The sequence below is a fragment of the Mchenga conophoros genome, linkage group LG15 (genome assembly GCF_057382185.1).
Source record: "Mchenga conophoros isolate Kocher_MC1m ecotype Shallow Benthic linkage group LG15, M_conophoros_male_GT1.1, whole genome shotgun sequence".
Lineage (NCBI taxonomy): Eukaryota > Metazoa > Chordata > Actinopteri > Cichliformes > Cichlidae > Mchenga > Mchenga conophoros.
In genome coordinates, this window is record NC_140540.1 from 36,618,045 (window position 1) to 36,644,719 (window position 26,675).

Consider the following 26,675-nt stretch of genomic DNA (forward strand, 5'->3'; position numbering starts at 1 on the left):
CAATATTTTATTGTCCCTAATGGGACATTTGGCTTGCAGTCAGCCATGTAACACAATACAGCCTCACAATAAACAAAGATAGAGAAACATACAACTCGCAGTGAAATGAAACAATTGGAAAAAGCAGGGAGATTGAATGACTGGGGATATGGGATGAAACTTGAGGTAAAGAGCCTATCTGTCACAGTTAAACAGGTTTATGACTTGTAGGATAAATAAGAACTTCAGCCTGTGTGATTTAACTTGCGGTTGCCTGAAGGCACAACCTGAAATTCTTGCTCAGTGGAGATTCTTCCTCCGCTTTTAACATGTTAAGGTTCAATGCTAATGTGGATGCTCAGTACTGAATAGTTGCAGTTTTTACGGACACCTTGTTCAAGTTCAGCTGGCTGGAAAAACGCCGCAGGAGCATAACTTGTCAACCTAAGAAACCAAACCTCTCGTGCTTGCCTCATCACCCTAAGTTACAGCCACGACCGAAGGCCAAAAAGACAGCAGTAGGTTAGCGCGATAAAACTCCCCATTGTTTTGTGATACCGGCAGTTAGATTGTTCTTTTTCTTTTAGCCCCCTTATATGTACAAGATTACCCAATGGTTTAATCGCCAAGTTTGAGTGACCCATCTAACCCAAACACCTCCTCTAACTATTACTAATATTAACCTTGAACTTCACTGATGTTGTGTCTTCATTTTTGTGTCTCCTCCAGTGGGTACCCCGATTCGAGGTAAGATGCTTAACCATCACGATAAAAACAGGAGAAAAATAAAAGACTTTAACTGACACATAATCAAATATAACCACTTCTAATTCCGCCAAAGTGAATAAATATGGGAAATAATCAGGGCTTTCCTGGTTTTAAAAAAATTACAACCGTTTTCTCTTCCCGCTGTCATTAAGACCCCATTTGTGTTCGTGTTCTGTGTCACATTCGTCATGTATGTTTGATACTCCCATGTTTAATGTCAACACTGATGTGCTATTCTTCCACCTGTGTGTGTGTGTCAGTGTGTTCTGTGTTTGTATCTTCCTGTTAATATTAAAAATCAGGAAACTTTAGATTAAAAGAGCAAACAGATGAATGGTGAGGCCTGTGAGCTCTGCTAGGAGTTGTGTTGCTTTTCCTTTAGTTTTTTTTACCTCTGACAATAAAGTTTTAGGTCATCAACAAGTTCATGGCAGAATGGTTGTTAAAAACAGTTTTTTCCTCCAGCCCTGCTTTGATATCCTCCTCATTTGTGCATAAACCGCAAGGACGCTAACCTCATCTTATATTTGAATGCACCTCCCTGAAAAAGATAAGATATCAGGGGCAGCAAAAGTTACAAAAGTTGCTTTAATTCCCTCATGTTACTCTACGGGATATAAACCTATAACTGCAAATTTAGGAAGGCTGCTGAGAAAATGCCAGCATGGGCATCCTTTTAACATACAAAAGAACTGCTTTTATAACTTCAGAGGATGAATAGACGAATGGAAGGATATCAAGGTAAGAATGGAAGGACACAGGTGTGAAGCAGTGTGACTCCTGTGAATTACACAAAGGCTTTGTTCAAATAATTCTTCTTCTCCCCTCATTTTTTCCCCCGGACATTTTAACTTTCCTTTGTAATTATCTATCCCACTTTATAACTGAAACATTCAGTCTCGGTTGATTCAGCGGGGTTGTTGTTAAACGCTTTTGTTCCACAGGCTGAGCAGGTGAGTGAATATCTCAGTTTCCCATGGTTGTCCATGTAACCAAGGGGATGAATTCAGCTCGTGTTTTTGATTTATATATTTATTTATTCCCCTGAGTTCCCTGATGAAGATAAGTGGAAGAGCATGGATGGATGTATGGATGGATTTAGATGTTATGATAAATAAGGGGAAAACCCCACAGTAGGTCCAGAGGTCCTCCATCCTCAATCGTTTCACACAACCAGTGCATGGAAATATTTTAAACGGTACCATGTTGTCACACATATTAAAGCACATCACAAGAGTCGGCAGTCCAACACAGCCAATCCAAGCCCTCCCTGCATCTTCTCGGTTAATTAAGAAGGCCTCATAAATCATATTGTGACAAATGTAACTTGTGAACTCTGCATTTGCATAATGACTTAAGCAGCTTGAAAAAGACGATTTTTCACCCATTGCCAATACTGACCTGCTGTCAGGAGTGTATGCCGCATATGTAATTACAAAACAAATTGGGTAGGAGTTGGAGGTGGACTAAAATTATAATAGAAGACTGAGGCGTTTGAGAATGACATGTTCATATGGACCTATGAACATGCAGGTGTTCTGTGTACAGATCTTTAGGGAAAGCATTGTTGTCTCACTGCCGAGTCGTTTCTATTTCACTCTGTGATAGAGTTGATTCCCATAATTTACAATTTCAATTCATTTTAGTTCCATACGAAGCCGTGCAGGTGCCAGCCTTGAGGTAAGCGATCGCTGTATAGGTAGCTCTACTCCCTACCTGCTTCATTACTAATTTCACGGGAGCGTTACAAGCCACCAGATGGGCTCTGACAACAGTGGCATCACACGTGGAGCCTCATGCTGGTGCGATCACAGCATAATGACCTTGGGGTGGTGGCAGAGCGTTGCGGAGTGACAGCCAGGACACAGACAGAGGGGAGAGACAGTGAGAAAATGGCAAGTCCAGACTTGGCTGCCATGTAGCGCTACTGGCTTCTTCATTTATGCAGTTATTAAAGCTGCGGGTACACAGCTGAAGTCTGTAACTTCCAGCGTGTTGTCATTTATAGCTGCAAACAGAATTGATGTCCCATAACTCAGCAGTTCTTTGTTAATTGTGCAGTTCTGTTTTCTGAAACAGCTGTTACAAAACTTAAATTAACCAGCAGTTTGTGAAAATGAAAAACAAAATTTTGGTTTGCTTTGGTTTGGTTTTTTTTGCTTTATACACCTCAGCCGCAAAAGGTTGATGGGGAATTATCGTCGGGTGGCCAGGCGAATAGTGTGGACACCCAAGGTTGTGAATGTGATAACAATAGGTACAGCTACTAAAAATCTCAAAAGATTTTGAACTCAGGGTCAGGTCAGAGGACAGCATTTCTGAAAAGCACCTAGGTTTTTCACATTTAAACCATAGGTGCATCTACTTGAGGGGTAGCACTGGCTACCCTTAGAATTTTTTTTTCAGGTGTGGCCTGAATACCTTTCTCAGTTATTAAACACATGTCTTTATGTGTTTGCACTTTTATATGGTAAGCATACAACATTTGAAAAAGCTGTCAGTAGAAACTGAGGCATTAAAGTTTTATTGGGATTGCAGTCTGCACTCTTCTGTGCATTCAGATGAGTTTAATGCATGTACTAGTGAGGTTATTGTGTTTGTGTGTCCGTTCATACAGTAAGGTGCTAATTTGGGGTGTTAGTGAGAGCTGGCCAGCCGTTTTGTTCACCGCCTAAACAAATCTATCAAATCCTGCTGGAGCACACTAATTGAATTACACAAATGGGACTTTGGGGGGGGGGGGGGGGGGCACACATGGCAAAGCTGCTACAAAGCAGCGACTGGGGTGGGCAGACCACAGCTTTAGGCACTTTCTGAAATTAATCAACCATGCTGGCTCCTCCTCGCCCTCCTTTTATCCCCTCATCTGTCTTTTTGTTTTTCTATGCCTGTCTGTCTTTTTAACTCTTCCTCCCACCCTTCTTTTATTTTTATGGGGTTTTTGGGGGCTCTTTTTTTTCACTTCACCTCTCATAAAGGAGAATTTTGTTCCACTCATTTTCTCTTCTTTTCCACATCTCAGTTTGTGATTTTTTTTTTTCCACCCAGTCTTCATATTTTTTACCATCAGACCTTGCCATTTGGTATGTTCTGTGCTTGTTAGCTACAAAAAAGGACAATGAAGTCTGTGAAACATCTGAATGGTCCCTGTCTGTGAATAAGATAGCTCTCTAACCTTGACTTCTAGACAAATCTAGTCTGCTTTTAAGTTATCGTTCTAAAATGATCAAAATTGGCATAAACTGAATAGGACAGCAAAATATATCTGCTTTTAACAGTTTCTCAGCAAGAGTGTTTGTCCCTGAATCAAAAACATGTGTTTGATGAACCTCGTCTAGGCAGTCTTCTTTGTTATCGCACCTTGGCACCTCAGTCCTCTTCTTCAGGTCAGCCTGCAGCATGTGGCACTTTTAACCAGGGCAGCCGTCACAGCTGGGACGAATGCTCCATTACAGCCTTCTTTATCAAATGAATGAAGGCAGTAAACTTGCTGCAAGACAGTCAGAGTGAGCAGCAGGGGAGGTTGGAGGTTGTGGGTCTTTGTGGTCACTCAGACTTAGAAGATCGATCAACCTGGATAACTGATGTCATTAGGAGACTTAGCCACTTTTTTCTCCTTAATGCTGACCTTAATAGTGTGCCATGCATTAATCACTGAGTAACAGACAGAAGGGTATCTTTTACTGCTCTGACCTAGTAAAACATGAATTATAACTCAGCAGAGGCAGTTTACTAATGATTATTGTAGCTGTTGAGCGGACAGCCGGAGCTCTGATCCATTCCCAGTACAGCTCACATAGTGTCCTTGAAAAGTCAAGTGTCCTTTTTAAATGTCCTTAAATTAGAGAGCAAAGAAATAAAGTGGTAACCACACAGTAGTTCTGTATTATGCTGGGCTGGAGTTAAAGTTGTGCACTTACAATATCTATTTATTTATCTATTGCTATGAAAAGTGGCATCACTCAAATGGTTAATCTGTATTCAGGACAGGACAAAACATTAAAAACAACATTTTTTTCTGTAGTAACTGAAACCGCAGCAGTGATAAACCTGCAAAAACTGATTTTGTAACTGGAGTAAAGTACGGTTTTTGTTTGCAGATAATATATAAAGTAAAAGTACCCATGGTTTTTGTTCATGCAGACATGATTAGGAGCAGATTAGCACTAACACGAGTATTTTCTTTTCTGAAAAAAACCCTGTGATCTGTGTAGTTACAGCAGTTTTTATTTGTGATAAGGATTAATAGCTGGAGACAAGGAAGCCGTGGCATTAAGACCCCATATAGGATAAATTTAATAAGCATGTGAGCAACACTATAAATTGTTGTGTTTATCAGTAAACACCAAGTGTTTGAACAGACCCGGTGCGTGTTTTTCTTTGTGTTATGTTTGCGAAAGATAATTTTCAGCATTTATTTCATTTCTTGTGCCACTGGCCACTCGCACAACAGGCTGGCAGAGCAGACAGAGCGCATTATGCAAAACACAGAGCGCAGCCATTTAAAGAAACAACACACAAAAAGAGAAGTGATAGGAACAAAAAGACACGTGGGTCTTGGTTTCTTGTGTGCACACATGCATGCTGCAGCTCCAGATAGGTCATCAAAAACATTTGTTGTCTTTATACCTTAATATTATCTGGTCTTAGACTGCCTTGTCACTGGCCATTGCAAAAAAGTAATATTATTATTTTTTGCTTCCTCTTTATGTGGTGAGATAATTTAAATGAACTAAATCATTTACAAAAGAGCAAGCCATAGCTCAAGGAAAATGTATAGCAAAACGAACACGAAAAACTGTATTTAGCCCCGATTTTCAAAAGGCAAAGTCACAGAGTCAAACGGGGTTTTTAGTGTTTTCTTCCTAGAATTTTTAAGAAATACATTTTCTCAGAATCATGGGAGGCCTGGAGGCTATCCCAGCTGTAATAGAGCAAGTTATGACAACTTTAAGACAGAAGCTAATAAATAGTGTATATTCCCCCTTCTCTGACATTGTCCCTGTACATTTTTTTTTCTTTCGCTTCCTTTCCTTCATTTGCTTCTCTGCTTTCAAGCATCTTGTGCTTGCCTTTCTCTCCTCCCGAACTTTTTCTCCCATGTTCTGCAACTAGAAAGACTCTTTTGTGTGTTCTTCAGAGCTTCATATTGAAATAGTAGCTCGAATGTGTAATGAAGCCAGTAGGGGCTTGGAAACAATAGATAATCCTACCTAGCATGGTGTCTTGGAGCAAATGAAACTCCCCATCTTCTCTCAAAGTGTATTTTTTCTCTCTTTGCACTCCCCTCTTTGCCAGAAAGTTGCAAACAACACCAAATGTTGTTAATAGTTGGCTCTCAGTGCATCATTGAGATATCGGTGGTCATATTTTGTTTACTGTCAAATTACACGTGATAGATTGATATTTATTTTTTACTAGAGGAAAATGATCAGTAGCCGCCGACAGCACGTGACATAGAACATCACTTGTTATTCAACCGTGTGGTAACAGTTAACAACGAGGGGCTTCCAGCGATTTTATAATTCAGCGCAGTGAGTGAGGGTGACAAGCCGCTGGCAGAGCTTTCTGGAAGCGTCCACCTGGAGTTGAACTTCACACAGTCCTTACTTTGTGGTCTCCCTTGTGCCGAGGCACTCAGCTTCTGAGCACATTCCAACCCACCTGCCACCGCGCTGGCATTTGCTGTTCCAAGTGCACATCAAACAAATCCAAATCAGATGCTTGCATAAACCCACGGCGAAGACTGTGCCACCTGCACTCTGCAGGTAGATTTTTTTCATTTGGTTCACGAGCTGTGTGCCAGGAACAGTTTCCCCGTGAGGGATGAGGATGATCTGAGTTTTAGATTGAAATGAAGAGATGCTAAAAAGAAAAAACAAAAAATAGAGCGCCATAGATTGCTGTGGCTTCGTGTCTTTATTATTGTTTTGAAAAGCAAAAACTGACCCAAAGGTATAAAATAGTCATGAGGGAAAGTGAGTTATCTTTATAATTAAGCAGGATCAATGATCTCATTTGTGGCACAGCTGAAGCACCTTATTAGGCCAACGTTCCAGAATAGTAGCCTTGTTCAACACTGTGTTCAATCTACTTTGCTGATGTGATGGAGTAGGTTATGGTATATTACAAAGCATCCAGGGAAGCTGCTGGCATATTGATGCTTCCTGGCTAAACGTTAACGAGCAATGGTGCTGTGTTTGTCAGAGAGGCCTCGGCTGCAATCTGTCTGCTGAGCCAGCCAGAAGCCCTAATGATATCATCAGGAAGTGCCGTCAACAGCGCTCTAATGAGGAATGATCTGACGCCTGTTGTTTCACCTCCCTCCTTTGTCCCTTGCACCTTTTTCTTCAGTGTCGCCAGGCATTTCGGTTTACTGTATTTGCGCATAGTATATAAGAAGCACTGCCGGTGAGAAATAATGTCTGAAAGTAGCTCAAAGGCGTCTGTTTTCGAACGCATAATAATGACAATAAGCGAGAAAAGAATGGGGGTCAAAGAGAGTGGCACACAAAATAGAGTAAATGTATAAGCGATTAAAATGCTTAGGAATTCAAATAACTGAACAGCAATATTAAAACCTGAATATTAATAATAATAATGCTTTATTGTATGTATTCGTTTGCAATGTTGTTTGAGCATTTGTCACAATTTTGATGAGTAGTTATCACATGATAGCAGATGGGCTGGAACGCTGTGGATGTGTGGACATTTTCTCATAAACTCTCCAACCGCACCAGCGCACACACGTACACACACACTAACACACACACTCTCCTCTGGTGAGCGTTATGCAAAGGGTGATTTACTAATCTCATGGGGTTTACAAGACCATCTCAACACCCTTTCTCCATTACCTTTCAGCATCCTTACATCATTACTTTATTGCACTTTCTTTGTAAGCGATCTCACATCTTACACGAGTTGCATAAACCAGCCTACTGTAGCTACAAATCCAGTGTGACTGATTCAGTCCACATTTTTATTCATTTATTTCCCCCCTTCTTTTTAATCTGTGGATGGCTGAGTCTGGAGTGGAAGCCAGTTTGTCATGCCAATCTGCATAAGCATTGCGGAGAGAAGCAGATCTTGACAAAGTGGTCCTGAGAAATTCAAGATACCCACCATTAAGAAGATTGTCTGACTTCTTCATGCACTGTCACAGACAGATTGACTAATCATTTCCTCTCTGCTTCCTGTCTCTCTGTCTTTTTCCTTCTTTTTTTTCCTGCCTCTTTCCCTCCCCGTCTCGTCTTTGTTCAATGTCGTCGTTTTCCAGGTGCCTTGCAGATCGAGAACAGCGAGGAGACGGACCAGGGGAAGTACGAGTGTGTGGCGTCTAACGTGGAAGGCGTGCGCTACTCGTCCCCTGCTAACCTTTATGTGCGAGGTAGGGAGCAACCCGGTCAAAGAATCAGGCCAAGAAAACAAAACAAAACAGGAAGAATAATAAAGAAATAAAACATCTACCCATTCTAACTAAAATAACTTGACAGTGCAGCTCAGCCATAAATGGCATTACTGTTGAGCTTAACAAATGATAACTGCTTCCATTCTAGCCTAGTTGTATTTGCACCAAATGTATTTTGCAAAATAGTATTACCCAAGTAGTGTCAATATTTTAGCACTGATAGTATTGCCTGCCCGTAAATGTAATTTCATATGCACTGAAACTTCCAGATGTAAAACTATAATTGACCAACTAATGTTCTTCTCTGTTATGATGTTATGCTCCATTTTTTCTTTTAATGCCCTCCCCTACTCACTCGGAAGGAAATGTGTAGCACAACAAGCCGTATGTCTTTACTTTATCGGTTGTAAGACACCTTTTACCTGTAACTGTGTGCCCGATCAAATGTTTCCCGCGCTGTCAAAGTTGGAACCCAAAAAGAGTCCGGAAGGACGTCTTTTTGATTAGTTTTTTACAGGTAAAGGAGCACAACGGTAAGTCTGTCTTGATTGAGTGGCGAGGTATTATCGCCCGCCAATCAAAACCTCAACCCCTCAGCCTTCTCTAGATTTGGAGGAGGAGAACTGAGTAGGCTGCTCTGTTTAAAAAGAAAAAAAGATTATAAATAGTATACATCCTCTATTTCTTTGTCATGCTGCTCTGGAGCATAAATCCATAGTATTCCCATGTTTCTTCTTTGGTGTATTATCTATAAAGGCTTTTACAGTCAGTAGTAATTTTGGCTGGAATGTTCGAGCAAAGCGAAGATATAAAAAACGATCAGTCACAGGGAACATAGAGTTTCATAGGAAACAGACATTGAAGACAAAAGCGTACTCTCCACCACTAATGCTAAATGACAATGGATCCCTGTTGAGGGAGCTTTAATAAATTGAAGCAGATGCATTTCCGACATGGTTTATTTATACTGTGCATATTAAATAAAAATGCCTCCGTATCTACTCAGTTTGTTCCCTCTGCTGTGTACCAAATAACTTTGTTCCCAATAAATAATTCACTACTCTGACATTATAAAATGGGTCAGGGAGCTGCTTTTTCATTATTATTGCTATTATCATACCCTGTGAAGTAGCAGCATAGGAAAGGGAAAAATTCCACTGTGAAGAGCTGAAGGTAAAAAAAAAGGGTTCATCAAGATTAGTTTCTGTTCTTGCCAGTGTTTATCCTGGAGGCGCATGCTGTCTCTTCTGTGATGCGGGCAATGTCAAGTAGCTATCCACCTTGCTAATACGTAGCATAGTAGGTGTTAAAAGGGTCATTGAAAATTCTAGTCAAGTACTCTACAGGCATCATTAAATACTGATGAATAATTATGGGAACACTTTGTTGACACAGCACTGGGATGTTCAGCAGCTCCTTTGGTCAAAACATATATATACATAAATATATATATTCCGTGATATCATTTCCAACAATTCATGCAGTCTCCATGAACACTGGCTCCATCAGCATGCCTTTAAAAGAGTACACAAGGGTCATAAATACTTAAGTACTTTCACGCTATGTAACACACTTGTTATGCTTTGATGGTGTCGACCTTTGTCTGTTTTCAGTTAACTTTTGTCAATCGATTCTTGATACTTGATGTTGACTATGTTTTGTTCACAAAGCAAAATGCACTTGAGATTAGCAGCTGCGGTAGGGACCAATTAAGAGCAGGAAATATATACATATATAAAAATCCTAAATTAAGACTGCAACCCGACTGAAGGCCCAACAACGGTGCTTCTGATTGGCTTCCAATGACATTTTTAGTGGGACTGCCTTAAACTGCAGCTGCTAATTTCATCCCAAACTGTGTCTTTTTTTTTCTTCTTTTCAATCTCTCATTTGTTTTTTTTTCTCCTTTTTTGTTTTCTCTTGATTTTGTTTCCTTCTCTAATAAAAGCAAGTACGGCCGCAGCAGGAGCTTCTCCTCGTGGCTATAAGAAGCTTATGAAATTCTGAATTATGAGAATGGAAAGCTTGATGTGACTCCAGTGGCGCCTCACTTCCTTTTTTTTTCTTACCAGGCGACAGTGCGGCCACTGGGGTGAATCTGATTGTTTTGGTTCAAGTTTATTTACGGGGGTGGGGCAGGCAAGTGTACTTTCAAGACGGGTTTCACTGATAGCGGGGAAAGGGAAAAGGAGTGGAAAAAAGATGAAAGAAAAGGGAAATGTAGCTGCAGCTAAACACCTTGAGGTGGCTTTTTTTACTCTCTCTGTGTTTCCCCTATTTTTCTCTTCTCCTCATGTCATTGTGTTCTGCATCAACCCCTTTACATCCCTCAGAGCTTCGAGAAGGTTGGTGTGTTTTTTCTTTTTTACTTTTTTTAACCCACGTTAACAAATAATAAATTCAACATGTTGGAAAGAAAAATTTTTAGCTGTATTTGCCTATTTCAGAGCTCAATTGATTACTAATTTGAAGAGATACTAATCAGCTGATCCAAACTGCTAAATGATTATGAAAGAAATTTTGATTTCTTTTCAAAGGAAGAAATGATGAAAGCAAACCCGATTAGCTCGGGTCTTGTTAATTTACTTTTATGTTTGCATTGTGGGGCCTTTTCTCGTTTTGCATCCTTTGGTATTGCTTCTGCATCTAAAGGCTTTCTTGCATGTGCTGAGTGGAAATGCAGCGTGTGGAAATAACAGGACCTGTTGCATGATGGGAGAATGTAACTGCGCTTGCATGCCTCTTCAAAAGCCGTTTGGCCACAGTGCTCTTATTGTTTCTGCATTCCTTTTTTTTCTTCAGTTCTCTTTCTTTGGTTTTGGTTGTATTTTCCCTAACACACCCCTTTTTGGCTTACTTTTTTTTTGTTTTTCCCTTTATTTCTTTATTTTTGTGTTGTGATTATAGTGTTGTGTTGTGCGTTTTCCTTTAGTTCCTTATCTATTGGTGACCCTTTTTTCTGTTAAAACATCAGTCTCTTTTTGTGGTTTATTTGTCGGTGAGATTTTTTTTTTCAAAAATGACGCTGCTCTGCTTCTTGGGTCTCGGAGTGCAAATGCAAATGTCGAATGAAATAATAAGTGTGTATACAGCCAGTGTTCCTGTCATCTTGTTTATAGCGATCCATTACTGGAAAAATTAGACCTGATTGGGCCTGATTGGCTTCCATGGTGATTTTAGACAGCCATTAAGGGATGCCATTTACAGTGTCGTGTGGATCAATAACAATATAATGAGTTTGACATCAAATTTGCTGTTGCTTAGCGGGTGCTCAGAGATACTTTTATTTTCAAATGGCGGCAGCTAGAATGTGATTGGTTTTGTTGAATGACTGCTGTTTGTGTTCCCTCGCAGTCATGACACTCCATCAAATTATAATCTATTATTCAAAAGCCCTCCTTCCTTTGTACACACACGCACACACACACTCCCTCTCTTTTCCTCATGGAATATTGATATCCAGGTTGATGAAGCTTCTAAAAAGCGCAAGAAAATGCGCCGTATTTGTATCTTTCATTCGTGTTATTGTCCTGGCACAAAAAGAAGAAAGTGCTAAATGAATTGGAGATCAATGCAAACGTTGTTTTCTGCTTAACTGTAGATTTGATTGGCTTTGTGCAATAATCAGATCTTTACTGAACTCCGTGTCACGCAATTTTGGGAACTCGTATATACATGTGCATTTCATAGCTCCGCTAGTCTCGAGAATATTTGAGATAGATCTACTGGGTTTTTTAATGGAGCAATGGCTTTATGTTAGAGGTGTTACATGGAGTTAAGAGAGTCAGATCAGGAATACCATTCTTTCAACTAGAAGAGATGATGCACATTCTTAGTACCAGTCTCTTTTTGTGGTTTTCATGTGTATCAGTCACCAGGGACTAAACCAACATATCTGAAAGTCATAAAAATGACTACTACCGCAACAGCAAACTCATTACCAGATTACATGCTTTGGTATCAGTCAGTCCCGAGTGTATATATGATTTTCTCAGGCAACACCATATACCAAATTATCCAGAAACGTTGTGTTTTATCTGTCTATCTACCAAATAGCCAGATTATTTTAATTAGCCTCCTTTGTTCCTCAAGATTTTATGGAAGTATGAACTACAGTAAGCCCAAATATCAAAAATAACCCCTCAAAGATTTAGAATTTAGTGGACGTAGGTTTCAATCCCAAGCTACAACACCTATTCCATTCCTCTGAAATGCACAAACCCATCCTTTGTCCTTAAGTAAAGTCATAGGACTAATATAGGCAATTATCTCAGATCTACTAGTTATTATGGACAAAGTGGAGGTTTTCCCTTCCATTACCTCTATTTACCAGTTGGCTGTCAAAGAGACTGTAGCAGTATGGTCTATGAAAGTGTTCACAAAGTATGCTAAAACCACGCAAAAGAAACAGAATAAACCTGGCTGTGTCTATATTAAGTCTGTAGCTCTTACTTGAAGTGCTAAAAATAACAGTGATGCAGAAAGACTGCGCTGTTCTGTACGCATGTGCATGTTTACCCTCCTACGGTGGTATCTGCTTGGTTTTGAATGTGCTTGCATGTCCTGCTATGCATTTGTGTGTACTGTTGGGAAAGAAAGCTAGATTACACCTTACGTTCTCACTGGCCAAAGCAAAAATCCTGCCATCTCTATTAGATGTTTGTCTCAAGGAGTCCCCCGAGATAATACCCACTTTAAAAAAAAACATGTTGTTTTCAGAAATCTTCATTTTTCAGACAAAGCAAATGTTGTATAACGTCCTTATGCTATATACACAAACATACTTTCTTTCAAAATCAGAGTAATAACAATCATTGTAGGTATCTTTACAGTGAGGGGACATACTTGCAGTATCATTTGGCTGCTTGTCATCTACTTGTAGGACAATAGAAAAAGAGTGATTTGCTTTGAAATCCCCTCAATCTACTGCTTGCTATTATTAGATACCCCTGCCACGATTCTTGTCAGGTTCCTTTAGGTAATAATTTCCATTCTGATGAGCCACCCATAGTGAGTGTTTAGCACTGGCGCAGCCAAGGTATGTTAATACAGACCGACCCCTGTGGCTTATATGTAAATGCCCAAGGCCTTTCCCAGTCAAGTGTGACTAAAGGATCTCTATACTGCACCTGTGTCCTCAGGCAGCAAGAGGGTGTAATCTCAGCTTCAAGGTGACACTAAAGGCTGCACATTATTTTGGCTTCCCCCCTCATTTTGGGGCAGCAAAACCTGCCTCACCAAAATGGCCGATAATGTCCACCTTCTGACCTCTGTTTTTTGGCACAAATCCCTCCACAACACTGCCCACTATTAGAGTTAGTGCAGTACTCTGGCATTCTCTCTCGACTGCTTTTCACCTCGTCCAGTGTAAGGCTCTTGTCTTTCTCTCCACATTGGGGCTTGAAACAAGATTACATGTTGTTAGTACACTACGTTTGGTTTGTTTTCTCTTAATTCCAAATGGGCCGGCTGGGCTCCTGGTCTCTGTGAATGAGGAGCCTGTCCATGCAATTGGGATTCTTTCTGCTTTTTTTCCTATGTTTCAATACATTTGTGAGGTAGTGTAGGAGAAGGTTTCACACACATGCAGACATCTTATCTAAGCTTATCATAGCATTACTCAGAACATTAAGTCGTATCGCACCAGGCCTGTGTCCGGTCAGTAATATCAGTGACCCATATGCATGTGACATTGACATTTAGATGTAGAATTAATGTTGTGTTTTCCTTAAGATTTAAACATTTTTCTGCCAATCTGGAGTTAGAACTGAAGGGATCTTCAGCTCTTGATCTCCTGTAGTACCTAAAGACCAAATTCACTTACCTGTCTTACACACGGTGACGCTGTTGACAGGTAGACTCACCTGCATATCATTTATCAGTAGATTGCCCAGTACCAGGAAGCCTTTAAGCAAGGATGTTTTTGCTTATTGGCTCCGTGAATTGAACATTACGTCACACACCAGCCACAGCCAAAAGTTACCAACATTTGGCAGGTGACTGGTGTTAGATGCCTGACACTATAGGTACTCAAAGGTAAACAAAGACATGTTTATGTGGGGAAACCTCATTCACTCAGCCACTACAGCTCCCGGTCCATTGGCTGACCTGAGCCCCAGGGAGAGAAGCGCTCCCTCAGACACTCTTTGATTGGAAGTTTCCCCCAGATAACCTTGTTTCCCCTATTGAGTTTTCACCATTATTTTGGATTGGAGACCAAAATTCAAGATAAAAAACCAAGCAAAACAAACAAAAAAACATCTAATAGTATTGATGCATACCTATTTGTTGAACACAGCTGCACTCTGGTACTGTCTATGCTGTTCGGACGTAGTTCTTTTTGTGGATTTGTTCAGTTTCATTTGTTTACTTTAATTTGATTTCGTGTGTGTGTGTGTCTGGAACAATGCTATATTTGGGAATGGATGGCATGCTTGGACGGGCTTGGGTGACATTTTTTTCGATTGTATTGGTTATCTGGTGTCTGCCCAAATGGATGGGGGCGCACCTGTACATGTCACTCATGCCGTAGCCACACCCATGCATGTCCGTGTGAGGAATGGGCTGCCCTTTCACCTTTGTTGTTCAGTTAGGACATTTTTGAAAAATAAACGCAGATATATATTTTTTCCTTTTATCCAATTCAACATGTTTTTCGAATAATCTACCCCACTGACTTTTTTGAGTCTGTCATTTAAAAAACAAAGTGTATCTCAACTGGATCAGGGTAGAACAGGCTTTTATAGAGCCACAGTTGCTTCTAATTAAAAAAATTTTGTTCAATTGTAAAAATTCAGAGATTTGATATTTTTAAGAACAGACCTTTGTGGTCTATTTTTACCGTTGATAATTTTGTGCTCCACAAGAGAGCTTTTTTTTTTCTTTTTCCTTTTTCTCAAAAATCAGTAATTACATTTTTGCCCTCAAGGTTAGGCCTTGTCTTGGTTGTAGAGTTGTGGCCGGTCACAATAAACTATTGTTAGGATGTACACAGAATATCTCAGATGACAGAAAACACAACACGGGATGCAGAAGGTTCATAGTCTGCAACTGGAAGGACTGTCCAAAGTGTTTGTTACATGAGAGCAAGATGCATTGGTTTCTAAGACTGCTACATGTTAGAGATCATGTAAGCTCCCAGGTAAAAATCCCCATAGTGTGTGTAGGTGATATTTGTGCCTTACTTTGTTGGAAAAGTTCAACTGTCTCATGCAACGATCATATGAATCCCATTTGGATCGACACGGTGTGCTTTTGGAATGCTACCTATCCTTGACGCCACTCTCAGTCTCCCCCCTCCCAAATCTCCCCTTCAGTCTCTGCGTACCACCTCCACACACATCACACCTACCCATCCCAAGACTTCTGAAGTCACATTTGCATTCTTGTGCAAAGTTTAAGGTGGGGAGAGGGGGACGTGAAGTTGAGTCTTGATTTTAAGCCCCAGTGTGTGAGACTTCTAAACCCACTTTCAGTCATTTTTTTTCTTTTTTTTTCTTTTTCCAGAATCACAGTTTACTTATTCTATCCCCACTTATATCCTCCTCCTCCTTCCCCCTTTCTCCAAGAACCCCAAACCCCTCCTCTTCCCCTTTGCGTATTGTATAATTTGTCTGCGTGCCCATACTCTGCGTCACTGTATGTCTGCCCGTCTTCCTCTGTCTGTCTTGTCTACTGTCTTGCTGCTTGGGTCTGTTTGGTTCTGCCTTGTGTTTGTCTCTCGTCCCTGTCTTTTCCGTCTTGTCTATCTCTGAAGTCATCTCTTCCATTTAGTTCATAATTTTTTTCCTTCTATGCCTTTTTTTTTTTACTTTCCTTCTGTCTCTTTAACCTTTCCATCTCAACAGACATCTTGACTTAGATGTAGATTTTGTTAAAGTTCATACATAGAAATTATAGAACCCTGTAACAGTCTGTGCCTTTTTTTGTTTAAATTAAACCAAAGATTTTGTTCAGATAAATACAAAGAAATTGTGCATGCTATAATTAGAGCAGTGCTCCAGCTATTGTCACCCACCCTAGATTAAGATAGGAAAGGAAAACCCAACATTTTATCAGTTTACAACAACTGTGTGCTAATTTGTGTTAGCATTAAGCTAGCCATCCTCTTGCATGTTACGATCTCCTATCAAGTGTTTGCTGAGATGCCTCTCATAAACATGGTGTCTTTTGCTAAATCATGCTCTTTCACTCTCCAACTTTTGCATACTCTGCACAATCATTCCTATACCAATGCAAAAAACAAACAAAAAAACTGCACACATACTATATCTATATATACACATGTAAGTACACAGTACCATTTACACCTTTCCGTGCACTTTAGGCTCATTATCAACCTCCTTCCACTCAGATCTCCAGTCCTATCCATGAGTTTTGAGGTTCTCCCTGTTTTTCTCTCTTAGCTTTCATTCTGTCCTAATTCAGTTACCTCTGTTTCTCCTTTTACCTCTTCTCTGTCTTATCCCCTGGATTTCTGCTCCCTGTTGATCCAGTTCTGTTTCCTTTCTTCAACACTCTGTGATAGTCGACTCTCTGGCTACAATTACTATAATTCTTTTTCTGTGTATTTCTAGGCACACAACTTGTTCCTCAATACTTATTTTGTGTTAACTGGGACTGCGATGTGACAATGTGCCACCATCACATTTTGTCACATTAGCTAAAGAGAAACAAAGTTTACACAGCACTGAAGCGGGTTATTCCCTTCCCCCCCCCTTTTACCCTCCTCCAACCTTCCCTCTATTTTTCTTCCTCTGTCACTCTTTGCTACTCTGTTGCCTTTCTTTCTATACTTCCCTCGGATGTCAAATCCTCTATCTTGTACTTCTACTTTCCTCTCCAATCGTCTTTTGTCTGGGCATGCTAGCGACCCTTCAGTTATATTCCTCTATGCATTTTATCTCAATTTTTATATCTGATTTTGTTATCATTTACTCCTTAATTTACCTCGATCTATTTATGCATGCTGTCTGTGAAACTGATAGCTGCATCTATCAATGGAACCGTGTCAGATCTTAATAAGGCTTTGTCCAGTGGATCTACCCTAAACCACAAAAATCTGATTAAAGTTTCTCATCTTTAAGCTAACCAGGAAGTAGAGGCAGGTGTCAAGTGGCAAACATATGCTAGAATGTGTTTAGTGACCTCATGGAGATGGTCAATAGTCAGTAACCCTACACTTCCTGTGCTGTGGGAGAGGCCTGTAATGGCTAACTTCTTGTTTGGCATGAGTGCCTGATAGGACAGGAAGTTCCAGGTTGCCATGTTGGTCTTATGTGATAACATTATCACATGGCCTTTACTACACACTCTCATACTTCGGGGATAGTTTACGCTGTAGTTGTATATTTGTCAGAAGTTCAGTCCCAAAGATGAGAAACTCGTAATAGATTTTTGTGTCTTTAATTGTGCTGTGATGGGTCAAATATTGGTCAATGGAACCTTGTTGCTATGAATCGTTGCTTAATTGTTAATCTATATTGTTGTTGAAGCAATTCTGTTAGTTTAGTTCCTTCTCATTATTTGTATTTTTTTTTTGTTTATGCTTTAAAAAGTCTAGTTTTATTTTGTGTTTCAGTTCACATTTACCATGTTGAACCTTTTGTGTTAAGTATTTTCTGGAGAAAGGTCCATTTTCATCGGCCTCTCTTGTTACCTCTCTCTCTCTCTCTTTCTCTCTCTCTCTTTTTTGACGCCCTTGCCCTCTGTTGTCATCCTCTCCCCCTTCCTCATGCCTTCTCCCAGTCCGGCGGGTGCCTCCTCGCTTCTCCATTCCACCAGCAAGTCAGGAAATCATGCCCGGTGGTAGCGTCAACATAACGTGCGTGGCAGTGGGGTCGCCCATGCCTTATGTCAAATGGATGCTGAACGCTGAGGATTTGACGCCAGAGGATGAGATGCCAGTGGGTAGAAACGTTCTTGAACTGAGCAACGTTCGTGAGTCAGCCAACTACACCTGTGTCGCCATGAGCAGCCTTGGGATTATTGAATCTATGGCACAGATCACTGTCAAATGTAAGAGAAAACTGTGCTTGTGAAGACCGGTGCCAATGACCTAGATAGACTTCATAAGTTTAGTTAACATAGACTACCTATCGACATTATGTTCAGTTAAGTTTTAAACATACAGAAAATTGCTGAATTGCCAAAATATTCCTGTCTCTGGAAAAAATGCCCAAGCCTCAAGTGTGTTACGTTTTTTTGTTTTTTTTTTAACTGCTTTAATTTCTGTTTTTTTTTTTTTTTTACCATAACAGCTCTCCCAAAGCCCCCAGGTACCCCCGTAGTTACGGAGACCACTGCCACCAGTGTGACCATCACCTGGGACTCAGGAAACCCAGATCCAGTGACATACTATATCATCCAATATAGGGCCAAGTCTCCAGACAGCAAATATGAAACTATGGACGACATCACCACTACACGTTACAGCATTGGCGGCCTTTATCCCAACACAGAGTATGAAATCCGTGTCTCAGCTGTCAACACAATTGGCCAGGGTCCTCCTAGTGAGCCGGTAGAAACTCGGACTGGTGAACAAGCCCCGGCCAGTCCACCAAGAAACATTAAGGCCCAGATTCTTCCCCAAAATACCATGATGGTTCAGTGGGAAGAGCCAGAGGAGCCCAATGGGCAGATTAAGGGCTACCGTGTTTATTACACCATGGATAACTCCCAGCCCATGAGCCTCTGGCAGATCCATAATGTCCAGGACAGCCTCATCACCACTATCCAGAGCCTAGTTCCTCAAGAGACCTACACAATCAAAGTTTTAGCATTCACCTCTGTAGGGGATGGACCTTTTTCAGAACCCATCCATGTCAAAGTACTGCAAGGAGGTAAGGACTCTATACCGACTGAATTTTCCTAACTGGGTCAGCTCGGCTGCTGGTGTTGAAACTATGTATGATGAGCATCTGTTCAGTGTTCAGAAAATGTTGAAAGCACATTGTTATGTAACTTTAAAGTAAGTCATACAGAAATTCTTCAAACGATATGGCCCCTAAAGCAGAAGGCTTTAGACGAATGCTGCGAAAATGGAAAATAAACAGTTGTTTTTTATGAATCTGTTGCATCCTATATTTTCTGAAACTTTGAGCAGACTGTGCTCGGTGCCTAAGAGACATTGTTTTCTTTCCTGCTGTGCAAACTTCACATCTCCAAATGATGTTACAATATGTTTGATCATTATAGTCTGAATAAAAAAAAAACCCGATTTGAGAAAGAAGGATGAGCGTCAGGGCACATCCACTTTTAGACACCGCAAAATAAGTAAATTCTCATTAGCCTAAATATATTATTGCATTGGTATTTGGAGGAAACTTGTAACTAATTTCTAGTAACCTATCCCACTACAAAGTCCTCTGCTGTGTTCTTCAGTTCCAGGTCAACCATCTAAATTCCAGGTTGGTGCTGTGTCCGATACCAGCATTCAACTAACCTGGGAACCCGCCTATGAGAAAGAGGGAATTATAAGTTATGAACTTCGTTATATGGAAAGCACTTTTGGAGGCCAGGTAAGAATCTTAGTGTTTGCTGGTTTTTACATTCAAGAAACGCTTATCGGACGTTGCACGTCATTTAAATTCAGACTTGTCAAAAGGCATATTTTTAATCAACAGATGAAGAAAACATTTGGACCCACAACATCATATGTTGTGGAAGGTCTCCGTCCCAACACAGAGTATCGCTTCTCCCTGGCAGCCATCTCTAACAAAGGCATCGGAGCCTTCACAAATGACATTACGCAGAAGACCTTGCAAGCGAGTATGTAGCCCTTTATTCAGTCTCCCGTCTAACTTTCTTTTCGCTAACAAAGAGGTTTTCCTATCTATGCCACAGTTAAAAAAACATCATGACTGTACGCCTTTGTGGACCATTGCTACACTGAATACTAAACTGAATTTCTAATGGAGTTTTGTGTTTTTTCCCCTTTTCTCTGATGTCAGCGGTATCATCACTTATTCCTTAATAATGACTTCCTAATCACAGTTTAAAGCTGATTAACACCACATAGCAAACTGATTTAACTGTTGTGTTGTTGAATTCTTGCCGTTTGTTGTGGATTCATATTTCTGTATTTGACCTTCGTATTGTTAACCTTAATGAACCAAAACAACGGCAGTATGTTCTACCTTGGTGGCAAGGTGGTTAAAAAGAAGCTACAAAGGGGTAAAGACTTTTCAAACTGAGTGTTTTGCATTTTTATTTTTAATTTGAGAATTATTTTATCTTCTAAATTAGCTGTGGTGCCAAAATGTGAGTGTACTCTGTCAAACATATTGAGTCTTTGTGGACTGACAATTTTGGCAGTTTTCTTTCTTTCCCTTCTCAATTTTGTTCATATTTGCTTCTCCTTTGTCAACAGCAAGTGCACTTCCCACGTGACAGAGACACAAAAAATGTCAGTTCTCCTCTGAAACCGCCAAGGCTCTTATATGAGCTGTATGTCTAGTAGCAATGTGAATTTAGTCACGAAAGACCAAAAAAAAAGAAAGTAGTAGTCGCCTAAATTACTAAAATGCCCACCCTCTAAATTTATAGCAGTCTGTTCTGCACTGATTATTTCATTTTACTGATGGTAGAAACACAACTGAATTATTCAAACCATCCAGCTAAAAATAACAGCAGTGATATCATAGTGCACAGTGGTGGAGTCTGTGGGGAAAGAAAATACCCACAGCTTATCCAGTCAAATGCAGTAGTAGGTACAAGAAAAACAATGTATTAAATTCATTGTCTTTTGGGTTTATTATAAATAAAAAGCACAAGAGTGATGTGTATTAAGATGTAATGCATTAATGGTGAAGAACCTTGAAAATAGAGCTGGATTTAAGGGATTACTGGTGGATCTGAGCCAGTCTTTGTAATAATAGAGAAGTCAAAAACGCATGCTTTGTTGGAGTGGCTATTGTTATTCTCAATAAACTGCATTGTGTAGATTTAGAGAAATTGTACACCGACAAAGGAGAGCCATGGCGGGAGAGAGACTTCTTTTAACACATTTTCTGTTTCTACCAGTGCAACTTGTTGGCTGTATCCCCACATCTGGATGTGTGTGGGGGGGCAGCTTTGAAACAACCACGTCACAGTTCTTTTTGTTACTGCTAGGCAGCAGAGCTACACAAGCAGTGCATAGTCACTGAGGAGGGCGCCACCTGCATGCCATACTCACTCCTGCCCACTTGGGGTGCTGTTTTAAACCTAACACTGCACCGCTGATCTTTAAGCAGTCTTGGCATGATAATACTCTGTGTTCATCCCTCTTTTGTCTTGGTGTCTTTTGAGTGTCTGTGCACATTTTCACCTATCATTGTGTCTTTGTGATTTCCTTGCCCGGTAAACCACAAGCTGATTGGATTGGATACGCCTCTATCTTCCTATCACATCCCTATTTCAGCTCTGTTTCCCCTTTTTTGCCACTTGTTCCCCTGTGCATTGGAACAAAAGGTCCTCCTCCTTTGAATGGCTTGACATCACTTTGCTCACTTTGTGCCCTCTCCCTTTTATGTTGACTCTTTTGGAAAAGGTTTTCTGTTAGATGTTTTATTTATTTATCAATTTGTATTTATTTCTGGGTTCTCTGAAAGAGTATTGGTTTGGCATCATTCCAAACAGTAGCTTGCTACTCTTTTTGGCTTTGTTTTGAGGGGTGGGTGGGGTGGTGGTTCTCGTATGAACCGTAGTCCACCGCTGACAAAGCAAGTACAACACAAGAGACGAAGCAACACACGGCATATTTGCCTTTTAAGTAAATATGGGGCATAACAGGCTTAATTCTTCCTCTGAGTTGCTTCATCTATGCATTTTCATTGGATGATAACGATATCTAGCTGCCCATCTTAAAATTTAATACTACTCTCCTAGATATTTTTATCAAACTCCGTTTTCTGTAAATATTGTGTCAGATATAAGTTCTGCTTTCCATAATAGAGTTGATATTAAATATTATTCTAGTTTTAATTTTAAGGTTTATCACCGCAGGCACCAGAAAAACCAAAGAATAAGTCAGACAATGCAAAATATTTCCCAACACTACACATTAAATAATGTAAGCTTTTTCGATGCTCTGAGGTAAGTGGTTGTGTGGTTTAGAGATTCAGTCTGCCATAACATTAATCAAAGACCATCCAGTTTATAGTTTTTTGAGTTTTTTTCATTAAACATATCAACAGCAATTGGAAAGCTACCTTAAGCCTTTTTATGCTTAAAAATATTTAATAGCTGCAGTTCGGATGCTTATACAGCACAGGATGTCTCTAAATCTGTAGACATATACGGTATAAGTTTTATTAAGTGGCTTCATAATTGAGCTAAAATTGTCACTCTGTACATCTGAAAAAGCTGAATGTGTTAAGGTCATTATTGACATATAGATGCAAAGAAGCAGATCTACCAGCGGTTTAATAGCTAGTTTTATCTACTGAGTACACAGACACTAAAAACTGCTACACATGCGCATATAATACTCCTACTTTACAGTATAATGAAGATTAAGTGGTTGCTTGACTGAACTTACTGCAGTTAATTTTAAAGATGAATAACTTGCTCAGGAGGAATCAGTGTCATTAGGTCAAAAACTAGAGTAAATAATAAAATGAATTAATATCGCCTTTGCCTGTTCTGTCCAAACACATTGCAGAGCAACAGCATACAATCCCCCCCACGAGACCCACTTCAACTGGGTTTGAATCCACCGCGATGTCTGGCAGACTGAAACACTTTGCCACAAAGTGAAAAGAAAGACAGACAACATGATTTTCCAGTTTGCTTTGTTGTCTAGTATCTGTGGTAAAAATGTTCATATATTGTTGAAGTTTGTGCTCAGTCCAAGTAGCATTACCCGAGGCTATTGTCATGGGGACCATTCTGTCAAGAACTCAGAAAAAGTCACTTCAGAGAATAACAATTTTCTTGGAATTCTCTCACGACCTTTAATTGCGCTACTGCGATTGATGCCAAGTAACTTATCAAACTAAAGAGCACCAAAATCATTTCATTTGGTGCTCTCGGCCAGTGTTTTAATAGGCCGGATTAAATACAGCAAATGTTATTGGCAACAGTGGCCCCCATTCAGAAGCAAGGCCTCATGGGGTATGCTGCCATAGTCAAACCAGGATGCGATAACTTTTGTGAAACCTGTCAGACGTGGCCGGAGTGGGTCCACAACCTGAGAGCCAGGAGGTGCTCCCAGCATTCCTCTAGCTGTTATCCACGCACAAGGCAGGGTAACAGGACCTGAGACAGACCCTGGGAGTGGGTGTTAAGGGACTGCAGGGCCCCAGAGTCGCAGATAAGAATCCCATTTCATAGCGTCAGAATTAATTTCATGCTTTGCGATGAGCTATGAGCCAAGGCCCTGGATTGTCAGGCTTTGTTACACATTTAGATTATACCTAGAACCTGCCAGTAGCCACTCAAGGGCTATCTCTCAAATTAAAGTGGCAGATTCTAAATCCTCTGTATTTAACCAAACAAGCAGTCAGCCGCCAACCCCCGACCCCCCCTCAATGCGCACAAACACACTTACTGTAATTGAAGTGGGTTTTTAGATATATTGGAATATTTGTGTAAGCCACACCACGGCCATTTGGCATCAGTGGAGAGATTAATTCCATAATGATCTACAAATTCGAACATCCTGTCATCTGATGAAAATACAGTGCAGATATAGACATGTGCTTAAAATCTGATAGCAAAAGCACGGGCAATCTGTCATGTGCAGGGTTCATTTCACAACAGGCACTCAGTAATAGCTTGTGTAACTAAAATTGCAAGCATTAATGTATGTAAGTTGCTTGGCTCCCGAGGCAATTTTAATCTGAATGTAGTCATAATAATTAGGTATGCTACCTGCACTTGACATTATTGATTTTATATCCAAAGCACCCGGTCACATCACAACAGACTTAAGAGTCAGAAGATATAAAAGCAGACATGACTAATTATTTGTCAAAGAGCATTTTGGGCAAGTCTTTCAGCGAAGCTTCAAAAGAACCTCAAGTGAAGCATTAGCTGAGTTTCTTCTTTTGTGCTCGTATAGTTCTAGTATCCGTAATCCTGCCACTGGACTTCCTGGGATATGCACTTTATTAAAGCTGTGCCCCAGCCACTCTTAAACTGTTATCAGGCATGAGGATGCCTGTGCACTGTGATAGCCTGGCCACTGTCAGTTTCATAGCCATTTTCTGCCTACAAAGATTGAGAACTGAGCAATCGTTCTTGACGTGGAAGGTTTGCAAATACAATATGAGCGAAAGGAAAGAAGCTGAAAAGCTCAAAATCCAGTAAGACCTTAAGTAAATAAGCCCATTGGACACAGAAGGGTTTGGAAACTGTGGCTGAGGTCCTGTTTTATTTGTTGTGCACTAGAACATTCAGTCTTCGCTGGGAGGAGGCCTGTCTTATTCTCAGAACTCCTGTTTTTTATTTCCTTTTAAAGCTGTTCTACCCAAAGTGACATTACAGGCAGAACACTGTCATTAAACTTTTATGAATTCCACAACACAAGCTTTCCATGTTGCTTCTTCTATTATGGTGCCCTGGCATTCTCGTAATGGCACTAAGCTTTACAAAGAGACATAGGCACAGGGCTATGAAATGGGATTTATTTTTGCAAATTGCAAATAAAAAAGGATGTTTGTGTAGTTGGCCAAATGTACTAGAATGGAATATCTTGGGAGGGAGTATTTTTCCACCAACGCTTCCACCGCTCACAGTCTTGTGGACCTTCCCAACCGACAGTACAGTATCAGACAGCCCTGGCTACAGCATAGAGCCAACTCTTTCTCTCAGAGTAAACCCAAAAAAGGGGGTTAAAAACAAACTCTCAAAATTAAAAGGTGGCTCGCTGATTTCTCTCAGAATTTGCGGCATGCTTTCTGGCGAGGAAAGCGTTGTCGCACAGCAAAGTTGGCTCATTCTGTAGTCAGGTGCTGGTGGTAAGAAAGTCTTTAAAATTGTGTGTTTTTGGGAGTCAGGTACGTATTATGCAGACAGCGCTTGTGTTTTCTTTATGTTTGTTTGCTTTTCAGAATTTGAATGTTCTTATTTTGTGTTCATGCAGAGTTCCTTTTCCATGTTTACTCATGAGTTGTCATCTTGAACTTTAACTGTTGTTGTAGTTTCTTTTTGAGTCACCTGGGTTACAGAGAAATTTGTTTCAGTGCCCTCCTTTTGTTCATAATTTAGTTTTTCAGACTTTGTTTTTTCCAATGTTTTTATTTCTTTTCTGCTTTATGTGGAATGCTTTATTATTTTATTTATTTTGATTGTTGTGGTTTGTTTACCTACATAATAGACAAAAGATGTAATAATGAACTGGGTTTGTCACATCGGCAGGGACCGTGCATATTTTCAGATTAAACTTGCACAGGGCCATTGGATAGAAACATTTTCATCCAATTCTTCCATACAGTACCAAAGCCTGGATGAGAAGGGTTATCGCCCCCTACACGGCACATTTTCTGGACAAGCTCAAGCTGTCTGAGAACTTGGCTCAGATCAGAAAGAAAGGCACTGAGTTTGGTCTAGAAACTTTTCAAAGACCACTTCAGACACAAATAATAGACACCATGTTGGACTGATTTAATACTGTAAAGAAATAAAGGACAGATACAAAATCTCTTTATACGAAATCTTGAATATCTATTGCAATATATGTATTAGTGTTGTAGGCGTTAATCTCATTAACGCCATAACTACATTAACGCAGCAAATCTCCGTCAACGAGTTACCGTGGATCGCCCCGTGTGTGGGGCTGCATGGCGTCAACGCGTTAGCATGGTAGCTCGTTAACGCGTTGACGCCGTGCATCCCCACAAGCGGGGCGATCCGCGGTACTCTCCTCAGTTGTCTGACTAAAGTGCCTCGTTTGCAATAAAACACTACAACAGGGGTGTTCAACATAAGGCCCGGGGACCAGAACAAGAAGGAGGGCATAACATTTGCAAATTAACAGCTTAGACCTCTCCATTGGTTATTCACACTTCACCAAAGTAACGATTAAATGACACAAAAATTCATTTTTCTATGATCTACTATAGAAATTTCTGGGGGGGTTTTTTTTACAATGGTTCTACAGTTTAAAAAAAAATATTTTTGAACTTTTTGTGTACTTTTATTTCTTACAGTTTAAATCAAGCTGACACATGTCACTTATTGCTGCAGTGTTTCTTTATGAATTGCTGCTGTCTTTATGTATAAAGCTAAGAAATACTGTTGAAATTACCTTTCTTATTCTTTTTCTAAATGTGTAGTTAAACTTCTTTATGCTGACAGAAAGCTGAGTGAGATCAAAGTGCGCTGTATATGGCCCACTGTGTAAAATGAGTTTGACATCCCAGCTCTACACTGACACAACATAGTATATGCATATCCAGTGCTCATATCCCAAAACAATAGCTATCTGGATTCATTATTACACTTGCTTGTGCCATTTATCCATTTATTGCATCTTAAGTTGACATTTGCTTGAGTTTTATTTTTTATTTGAAATTTGTTTTGCATCTGTCTT

General features: G+C 40.2%; 1 protein-coding gene across 9 annotated transcripts in view; it reads left to right on the forward strand.

Annotated features, from left to right (window-relative positions):
- Window positions 1–26,675, forward strand: part of ptprsa (protein tyrosine phosphatase receptor type Sa) — a 231,936-nt gene that overhangs the window by 143,533 nt on the left and 61,728 nt on the right. For 7 of the 9 annotated variants that reach the window (XM_085246284.1, XM_085246287.1, XM_085246286.1 and 4 more), the window contains exons 7-11: window positions 8,027–8,137; window positions 17,906–18,175; window positions 18,418–18,999; window positions 19,541–19,677; window positions 19,783–19,927. In XM_085246284.1, coding sequence (XP_085102410.1) covers window positions 8,027–8,137; window positions 17,906–18,175; window positions 18,418–18,999; window positions 19,541–19,677; window positions 19,783–19,927 — 1,245 coding nt within the window. Of the gene's footprint in view, window positions 1–708; window positions 727–8,026; window positions 8,138–8,226; window positions 10,504–17,905; window positions 18,176–18,417; window positions 19,000–19,540; window positions 19,678–19,782; window positions 19,928–26,675 lie in introns of those variants that run through there. The other 2 variants (XM_085246290.1, XM_085246288.1) reach the window with 2 other exon arrangements.